The sequence below is a fragment of the Gymnoscopelus microlampas genome (assembly GCF_963454915.1).
Source record: "Gymnoscopelus microlampas genome assembly, chromosome: 2".
NCBI classification, from domain to species: Eukaryota; Metazoa; Chordata; class Actinopteri; order Myctophiformes; family Myctophidae; genus Gymnoscopelus; species Gymnoscopelus microlampas.
The window spans coordinates 22,800,792-22,810,846 of NC_139939.1; the positions used below are offsets into that span (position 1 = coordinate 22,800,792).

Below are 10,055 nucleotides of genomic sequence, written 5' to 3' on the forward strand. Positions count from 1 at the left end.
ATGTTCATGTTGATGTATCATGCTTATTAATAGATTCTAGGATGTATCACACTATATATATATGCATGGTTGCTGCAAGCTCAGCATTTTAATGTCAAGAAGAGAACTTGTGGAATGATCTAAAAAGTTCACTGGATGATGATGATAACATAACATAACAAATATAAAACCCAAGTTTTTAGTAAACATAAAAACTTCCCATGATGGAACACAGGCATCAGATGCATGTGACATATCAGGTTATATAGGTCACTGTCTCAAATGTACTTCTGTGTGAGATACATAGTAAAATTGCTTTTCTTCTGTTATTTATACAACGTCTACTGGGCACCATGTATGCATGGTAAGTACGTTCTGTTATCTTTTGTTCATATATTCTGACTTGTCTACTGCTTTGAGATACAATACATAAGTCCAACCAATAAACTGTCACATGTGCTATTTATTGCTAAATGAGGGTGGGAGGGGGGAGGGGCAGAGATATCGCCTTACAAGGACATTAAATAGACAGAATGTGTCTGTTTTTCTATTTCACTTTTCTTCTTTGAAGTGATTCTCAGCAAATGTCTCATCAGTTCCTCTTGTGTTTCCTGTTGTGGGGTCAGTGTCTTCAGAATGAGAACATGTGTTTTCATGTAAAATTCAAACTCATAAAACATTTGCATGCCGTCACTGTTGAGCAACTTTTTATGTTTTTTCATGAATGAATGCCCCACTTTGTCGTACAAGACTGTTGCGCAAAAGCAGCAAAAATAGCAAAAATAGCTCTCAACGCATCGCAATGCAACATTGTGAGCTTGTTGCTATTGTTGAACGATTTTGAAAGTGTAAGTTAAAGTATGTGGGTTTCATAAATAATTAACAAATGAAAAATATTAAAAAAGAGCTTGTAACTAAATAAGAACTACATTGGAACACAGGTTCTTTTTTTCTATTTCCTGATTTTGGAAATACAAGGTTTACCCTGCTCATATTTGGTTATTGAGTGCATGCCTCTCTGTCTCTGAAGGAGGAAATTCAACATTGGTTGGGACACTTTTAACAGAAAACGTTCAGTTCAGTTTCCTGTACAGTTCACAGCTGTGACTACTGTTTCGTTTTGTCTCGCTTGTAGCTGGATCATTTTTTTATCTTAAGGGATGGATGTCCAGACTAGATGGAAATGGCAAGGTAAGAAATAGTTTGGTTTTACAATAAGTGAATAATGTGTTTTTTGACAATATAAATCTCAACAAATACCTTTGAGCTTTATATTAAAGTAGTGAAAATGCTCCTCTGTGTGTTAAACAGTGGAGGAAACACTGGTTTGTCTTGGGTGATACTTCATTGAGGTTCTACAGAGACTCTGAGGCAGAGGTAAGATTCATGATTTCTAAAAACAAAGCAAAAAATGATCAAATTATGTTGCTACATATAAGCCTACAAGGTTTTATTCAACCTCACAGGAAGGCTTTGGTGGATAACACAGCCAGTAATGTTTGTATTTGTATGTATACATTTTCGCAGAACAATTTGGGACCCATTTTAAATGTTCTCATGCCCAACAGTTGGGTCATGACCTACCCCTTGAAATACACCTGACCCCCCCATAAACTATTGCAGCATTATACAGTATGGGAGAATCATATCAAATGTTCAATTTATATGCATGCTTTCTCAAGATTTTCATCTTAGTTGTGTAATCTTAGTTCCTTTTATTGTGTTGCAGTCAGACGACCTGGATGGAGAGATTGATCTAATATCCTGTGTTAATGTGTCCGAATGTGATGTCGAGAAGAACTATGGCTTCCAAATACATGTATTTATGCACACACACACACACACACACACACACACACACACACACACACACACACACACACACACACACACACACACACACACACACACACACACACACACACACACACACACACACACACACACACACACACTGTAACAGACAGTAAAGCCAAACACAGCAGTCACATGGTCTGTTCACTTCCTTCCTACATATATAAAGGCCTAATTTATGCTTTGGCAAATAAGTGTTGCGTCTCGACAAAAGTAAACTGAATAGAAGTGACAACACATTTGTTCAGTTGAAAGCTCTGAAGGAGCTTGTCTAGACACCGATCACAGTAAAACAAAAACTAAATAAAATAATTATCAATTGACATTTTTCACTGAAGCCCACAAATTCGACTTAATTGTGCATGTGTTTTTTTCCTCTTATCGTTTCATCTCCTCCAGACAAAGAGAACAGTGTTCACTCTCTCTGCCACTACCTCTAAAATGCGACGGAACTGGGTGAAGCTACTGAAGCAGGGCATTCAGACTAACACACAGTGAGTCTGAAGACAGTGTGCGTTGCACTACTGTTACATGATGTGTGTTTAAACCAGTGATTCTCAACCTTTTGAATTAAAAAAAAAACATCTCTGGGACCCCAATCTACACTGTAAAATCATCAGCGTTAATTTAACTCTCTGGGAGTGTACAAATGGAACCAACTGGACCTGTAAGGGTCCAGTTGAACCCCTGGTCCCCGGAACCGATGACGTGAAGTGGTTTAAATGACAGCAATTCAATTACAACAGAACAAAACAAAACAGTGAGTCTGCCTTTACATTCAAGGAGCACAACCTGGAAAAAGGTGCAGAGTTTCACTCTTCCAAGAAGCACTTTGGAGAAAATGAGATTCTAGAAGTAGAGGTCTTAATAATATTCAGAGTAAAGTCCTCAGTGTTATTTTAACTCTGAAAGTGAAAAGAAAAAAAGAACAACAAAGAACAAAGCAAGTTATATCAAATGTTGTTAGTATTGCCAACACTTACAGAATGTATCATGTGTGCTATAATATATATATAACATCATAGCTTGCTATAATAGCAGCATAGCCATATCAGGGAATGTTTAGATGTAGCATCAGTGATTGATGCTTTTGTATGTCTTTTTGGATAACGGAAATGACTCAAACTCCAATGGCAAATGTAGAGAACAGATCATTTTCTGAATTCCAGAACATAGTGAAGAAATGCAGACAATATGATCTGTGGTCTGCATGTGGTGTACTGGACACAGTCTATTATTACGGGTAAGATGGGTAACATTATCCTCTTGTCTTTCCCCTGATTCCAACCCCAGCCAATCAGATACCGGTAGCGAGAAAGAGAACCCCCCCTCTCAGAGACTGTCGTCATGCCAACCTCCCTCTCGGCTCACCTGCAAAGACTCCAGCTATAAAACTACTCGTTCTGCTAACTCTCATGACCATGCTGACCACTACCAAGATGACTCTGTAGTCCTGGATCTGGACAGAACACCATCTGGCTTATCTCCAGCCAGTCAGAGAGAAGCCGGGGAGGGCTGGGACAGAGAGCAAGCAAAGAGATTGGAACAGAGGAATAAGTGGTTTGAAGAGGGCGTCCCGTGTAGTGAGATGGGCAGCAGGTGGGACTCGGTTGAGCTGAAGAAGGGAAGTGTCCCCGTGCCTGTAACTGACACCATAGACTCAGAGGTCAACAAGAAGTGGGCAGAATTGGAGAGGATATCGCCTGTGCCGTCTCCCATTGGAGCTCAGACGCATCAATCAAACACCGAAGACGCATTCCAGCCGCCCATTGGCTCCCAAACTACTATTCAATCAAGAGCAAGCCCAGAGCTGGACATCCCTTGTGTGATTGGTTCCAAAGCCAATGAATCTAGCTCCAAAGAGGATCTTCCATTTGTGAATGGTGCCCAAACCAATAAATCAAGCACAGCCGAAGCCCTTCAAAGGGAGGTAGGAAACTGAGAACATTCACACCGTAAATGCACTGTATCTATAAGACCCCATATGAAGAGGGGGTCTTCACAGCTAATTGTTTTCAAGAAATAGATGTTTGGTTGTCATACATACATATTACTATTTAATATTCATCTTGTCTCTGGAGCAATAACACATCTCTCCACCGCTTTCTTTCCCTTTCTATTTACTCCTCTCCCTCACTCTCCACCTCCTCTCTCTCCTCCACCATCCCATTCTTTCCCTCCTTATTGTTTTCTCTTTTCTGTGTGCTCCAGGCCCTGTCCCTGAGACAGCAGGTGGAGAGCATAAAAAAGGACCGGGTGGCCATGGGGATTGAGATGGACAGTCCATGCGGCCCAGGGGCTCCTTGTAGGGCCAAACTGGAAGCCATGGTGTCAGCTCATCACAAAGCACTGGAGGAGCTGCAGGAAAAACATGTCAGGGAGATCAGGGAGCTGGAGAGAGAGAAGGACCGGCTACTACAGGAGGAGAGTGAGGCTGCTACTAAAGGTAGTATGCATGTAATAACAGACTAAACAGAGTACAGTGAGGTTCTAAAATGCAGCTCCATGGGTAGACAGCATGCAGTACCAAGACTAGAAGGCCGTCATCTAAGGAGCTAGACATACATGCTCTCAGTAATGTATGGTACTTCTCACCATAAAAAAACCCATAAATATTTAGGATGCCTTTAGTGTGTATGTGTGTTTGTGTGTCTAAAACTGACCTTATACATGGAGTACAGCTATATTAATGTAGCCATAGAAAAACGTATACGTACTCATATACAATGTTCAGATGAATATTCAGATAAATAGTACAGCTAAATTAAAGTAGCCATAAAGCATTGATTAGAATGGTTGGCTTACACATCTAACTTTGACAAAAGTGTCAATGGGACCAACAGGCCTCTGGTTCAGGTTGTATAAATGTACTGCACGTGCACACCTACAGAATCAGGAGATTTTCTACAACCCTATTAGCTGGCAATGGCTCGCATGAAGGTCCTTTTACCTCAAATATGCTGTACAGCTTCACTTTCTATCTATATCCATATGCCACATTTTTTCTTTCTACCATTTTAATTCATTGCACTATAGCTATGGAGGCACTAAAACGGGTTCACAGAGAAGAGGTGGAGACGGCCAGGAGGACGGCAGTAGGGGACACACACATGGATAAAACATACAGAGGACAACGGTAAAATGATTCAAAACATTCCACCTACACACTACACAGTCAAATCCTCAGGGTTAATATATCCATTTGTAACTCAGAATGTAGAAATGTAACTAAATGGACCCTTTGGGTGCATTTGACTTTTACTTTGTATTCTCCATCTTGCTGAAAGCTTTAGCTGTTCCATGACCTCTTGTGTAATATCACATAATAAGACAGCCCATAATGTCCGTGTGTCAGGCCCCAGGCTGACTCCTTACACAGTGAGCTGGATGTTCTGTCTGAACACTACTCTCAGAAGTGCCTGGAGCTGAATCTGACTGAGCAGAGTGGCAGAAGCAAAGAGACAGAACTGGGTTCCAAGCAGAGGGAGATGGACCAGCTCCGCAAAGAGAACCAGGTTGGAGAGAGAGAGAGAGAGAGAGAGAGAGAGAGAGAGAGAGAGAGAGAGAGAGAGAGAGAGAGGCATCAGTAAACTCCAATATGTTTCTATATTATATAATTGACTCTTGTTTGATTGTTTTATTCTTCTTTTAGGAGCTCAGGGCCAAGCTCGCTGAGGAAATCAGCCGGATGCGTTTCCTGGTCACAGGACAGAAGTCTGGTATACCTGCCCACGGAAGCACTGAGCGTAGTGCTTCAGACACAGAGGTATTTTAAAACAATGAGTGACCTGAAATAGTTGTGGTACTTTAGTTGTGTGAGTTTAGGACTTCTCAATTTCATGTGAGGATCTGTGATTCTCATAAATAAATGCTGAATTGATGCAGAAGAGCTTTGAGGTCATTTGCAGGATTCGGAATATTCCACTAATATTCAGAATAACAGTTCAATCAGAATAAAAATGCCTCATATATATTCTGATCTGCTCTGATCGGAATATTGTCTTACAATTCACTCCAATTCATGTAAACGAGGAATACTTTTATTTAGCGTCCAAGTAAACAGTTGGGTTGGAATCTCTGATCGGAATGATATCATTCTGAAAGAATACATATTGTCCATGTAAACGCAACTACTTCCCACTCATCTTCATTTAATGCAGCCTCATGCTGTGAGATATTAACACAGATCAAAAACAGAAATGTTTGAACATACAGGTATTTAGTGGAGAAACCCAATTAGAATGAAATATATTGACCAGGTCATTCTTATTGCACGTCACACCATTACAGGCTCTCTGTGGCAATAGGGCTTCTTTTTCATTTTATCCTTTGGCAATGTCTCCTCCTTCATTCCCAGGGACATTTGTGCCATCAACCAACCTCTGATTGGACACATTCTGTGGCAGAACATACTGCCATCTACTGCCTGAAATACATGAATGAATTTAAGCTTTTTAGGAGATATGATCCTTGTGTAATGCAGCAGAGGCAATCAATTTAACCACATGAAACCTTGTGTCCCTATTCAGGGGCGAAAATTCAGCAAAAATAGCATATCTAAAAGCTCACGTGTCGCTTTGCTTCGACACGTTGTGAGCGTGTTTATCAGCTATTTTCGGCAAAGAGATTTGGCGTAGAGGGAAAAAAGGAGGGCACAGAGCCCTGGGGGACCCCGGTCAACTAAATAAATATCATTTTGTGTACCCTGTTGACAACAGGGACACATACAGATGGAGTGGTTTTGTCTATGGGGAGTACAACAGGCTGTTGTACTCCCCATAGACAAAAACACTCCATCTGTATGTGTGAAATGTATTAGTAAGAAGGTATATTTCTGTGTTACAGGTAATGTTAAGAGCAAAAGAAAAGGAGGTGGAATATCTTCAAAAGGAGATTAGCTGTCTACGGTCTGAGGTTCAATCCCTCATTAAGGTACTGTCTGATGCTTTGGTCTGTTTCTATTTGGGCTATTTGTAAAGACAACAATGTAAAACATACAAATAATGATCAAAAATGTTTATAACTATTATACAAACAGTCTAGTTAGTATATGTCTTCCCTACTTGACTTTTGACATTTTTGTGCAAACCGCTACTTCAGGAGAAAGAAGCAGCGTATGAGCGCTATAAGACAGCGTATGTGGAACTGAACGAGATGAAGGGCCGCAGCCAATTGGAAACGAGCTCCCTCAAAGAACATCTGAGACTGGCCAATGCTGCACTGCAGGAAGGGACAAGAGACACCTGATTGGTGGGGACACCGGCCATGACTGTTAGCCAGTACAATACCTAATATGACTTGCAATGGCTCTGGTGGAATATGAATGGGACTATGAAATTTACTCTCGAACATTTGCTTCAGAACACCACTATGCAATTGCTGCCTCAACAAGATTCAACACCAGGAGTACAGGACTACCAAAGAATGAAAATGCTTACGCTTTTCTTTATAGACTCAGTTTATTGACCTGTAAGACAGGCACATGCAAACAAGAGTGAAGGCCTGACTGTTAGCCATGATACAGCCTCACATAAATATGATATGGAATCTATTAAAAATAGTGTTGATGAGGGAAGGCAGAAGGAAGAGCTGGATGGACATAGAGCGATGGTCACAGTGATGTTGCATTCAATCGTCATTCGATCTCCTTCACTCCTTCCTGGCACTACCATCCATGCCCTAAGTCATGATTGAACAGACAGACCCTACAAAGGGAAATAGATTTCAGTTAACATTTGTCGAATTGTCATCATTGAAATTTTCATTTGTATCCATTTCTATAATGGAGCTCACACACCCTTTAACCATACGTTAAGATTTCAAATAAAAACATGCAGAGTATGAGTTTATGTTTGAACGTTAAAATTGTGCATCTGTAATGACATTCACGCTGTCTTTTCTCCTCGTTTACTAACGTTAAATCAGTCGTCGTCGTCATCATCTTCTGGAACAAAGATGTCGTGCTCTTCCAGCAGTGCAGCAAAGTTCTTGCTGATAAGCGTTCCAACGTAAAGGAAAGGCACGACCACTGCTGCCATTTTGATGAGGCCAAATGATATCTGCAAAACATGAGGGGAAAATAGCTATATTAAGCTGGAAGGCAATATTTAAACTGGGGGAGACGCTGTTTAGTTATAATCTGAATAATACATTTTCATGTGAAAATCAACTGATCATTCAGCAAACTAGAATAATTTGTGCTTGTACAACGATTTACATTTGTGAATATCGATCTTGCCTCTTGTGTTTCCCAAATAAAATAAGTCAAGCTTTGAATAGCTGTTCTTAGAGGGGCCAACTCCATAATGCTACTGTAAACCATTATCATGACACATACCAGGGGAATTTAAACTTTAAAATTGATTGATTGATTGATGTACTTTATTTAGTAAGACATGAGAACAACAGTACATGGAAGTACAAATTCACAATACAAGGTCTACTAAACTGGAAGACTCATAAAAGCACAGAGCTTGTTTCAAATGAGTTCCCCATGCACACAAATCATGATGACATATAAGAGACAGACAGATATACACAACTACTATAGAATGTCATACAATCAGTTTACAGGTTACTGGTATGAAGAGTGAGAAATATGTACAAAAGGAGAAGGGGAGAGGGGGGGGGGGGGTAGGGGGGTAGGTTAGGTTAGGACTTAGACAGGGGCCATTTTCCAATTGCAGCCTCCTGAAGGTGTATCTTTAGGGCTGATTTGAAAGAGAGTAGGGTTTTACACTCCTTTACTCCTTTTGGTAGGGCGTTCCACATTTTTGATGAATAGCATGAGAACGAGTTACTTCCCTTTGTTGAGCCAAAAAAGGGTTGGACAAGGTTTGTGGAGCTGCCTCTGGTATTGTGATCGTGGACATCATTAACATTTTGGAAGTATTTTGACAAATACAGGGGGATCCCAATGTTGTGATATATCTTGAAGACCAGGCCCATAGCAAGTTGCTGTACTCTGTCCGCAACCCTAAGCCATCCAATCCTATCAAAATGATCAGGGGTTAGATGGATTTTGTAGTTGAGGCCAAGAAGTAGCCTTACAAGTTTGTTTTGGGATGTTTGGAGCCTTGTTTTTAAGGCCTTGGTGGTGTTGTGATACCATGAAGTACATGCATAATCGTAATGACCTTGTATGAGGGCCACTGCAAGAGTCTTCAGAGTCTTCTTACTGACTTTACGATCAATACTCCGCAAATAGCGTGTTTAAAAAAAAAAAAAAAAAAAAGTAACCCTGTCCCTGATTATTAAGACCTGCAGCCTTATTAGAATGTTGGAAATGCATGAGCTTTATAGAATGTATGTATACATACATACATACATTATATGTGATGTAAATCATAGTGTAGTAAGCCATACAAGGTTTAATAGTCGGTGTTCCACTTAACCACTTAAACCCCAACATCCATATTGTGGAAAAAAGCTGTCAAGGAAAATAGCAGATCGACAGATGATCGGTATATTTCAGCGACAGCTTTCCCCACAATAACAGAAAACAGAAAAGACACTAGAATTGAGACCTGAGGGACCCATATAGGGTCTAAGTGGTAAGAATTAAGAGTAACCTATCGGGTGGTATAAACCTCTGGAGCTCACAGAAACGCAGTCAAGTCTCGATACAACCTTCTTCTCTTGTCATTATAAATGAATTACTTGGCTTTGAGGGGGACATCATGCTCCTGTTGGCTTTAACGAATTGTCTAAGATGTAGATTCTAATTTAAGTACAGGTTTCACATTACAACATCAGAGTAGACGAGGAGTCTCAGTCAGTAAACAGTTTGTTACCATCGTTATATATTTTCAAATTTGCTAGTATATAGTGAATAGCTTATAATATGGCTATCTATATTAGATTGTTCAACGGCATCAAGAGTAGACTGCGTACATTTAGTACATGAAATTTCAACATTTTTCTTGAACACTTTACTTCCTTATGATTGCCTTTGCGTAAAACAAACACACGTTGATTGGCTGTGGAATCACTTCGTAGAAGGTATCATGCATCCCCATTGGTCACTGCTCATGTCAATCATCAACCGAAATGAAAAGCTTTACTGGGTCCGACAGAACAAAAACACTTACTTTATCCGGTTTCGGTAGGATTGCACCCGAGGTCGTTGACGTCACAGTCCGACATGGAACTCCATTGCTTAATTTCGACGTTTTGGAGCCGCTGTTATGGCTCATTAAGTTGTTTTTCGTGACAAGTCGGCG

The 10,055-nt window shown here is 40.3% G+C and overlaps 1 protein-coding gene across 1 annotated transcript; it reads left to right on the plus strand.

Moving 5' to 3' along the window:
• The first annotated feature begins 1,067 nt into the window (after positions 1 to 1,067).
• LOC311062828 (TRIO and F-actin-binding protein-like) lies at positions 1,068 to 7,534 on the plus strand. Its single transcript, XM_084082047.1, has 11 exons — positions 1,068 to 1,170; positions 1,291 to 1,356; positions 1,709 to 1,798; positions 2,233 to 2,327; positions 3,127 to 3,763; positions 4,045 to 4,279; positions 4,870 to 4,969; positions 5,189 to 5,348; positions 5,486 to 5,599; positions 6,679 to 6,765; positions 6,934 to 7,534. The coding sequence occupies exons 1-11, from the start codon at positions 1,144 to 1,146 to the stop codon at positions 7,078 to 7,080; spliced, it is 1,758 nt and encodes a 585-aa protein (XP_083938173.1). The 5' UTR covers positions 1,068 to 1,143; the 3' UTR covers positions 7,081 to 7,534.
• The last annotated feature ends 2,521 nt before the right edge of the window (positions 7,535 to 10,055 follow it).

Excerpts from the sequence above, each read along its gene's own strand:
- LOC311062828 (XM_084082047.1), top strand. The coding sequence starts at position 1,144 with ATGTCCAGACTAGATGGAAATGGCAAG. Across the intron at positions 1,357-1,708 it reads ACAGAGACTCTGAGGCAGAG|TCAGACGACCTGGATGGAGA; the intron begins GTAAGATTCATG and ends ATTGTGTTGCAG. Across the intron at positions 4,280-4,869 it reads GAGTGAGGCTGCTACTAAAG|CTATGGAGGCACTAAAACGG; the intron begins GTAGTATGCATG and ends ATTGCACTATAG.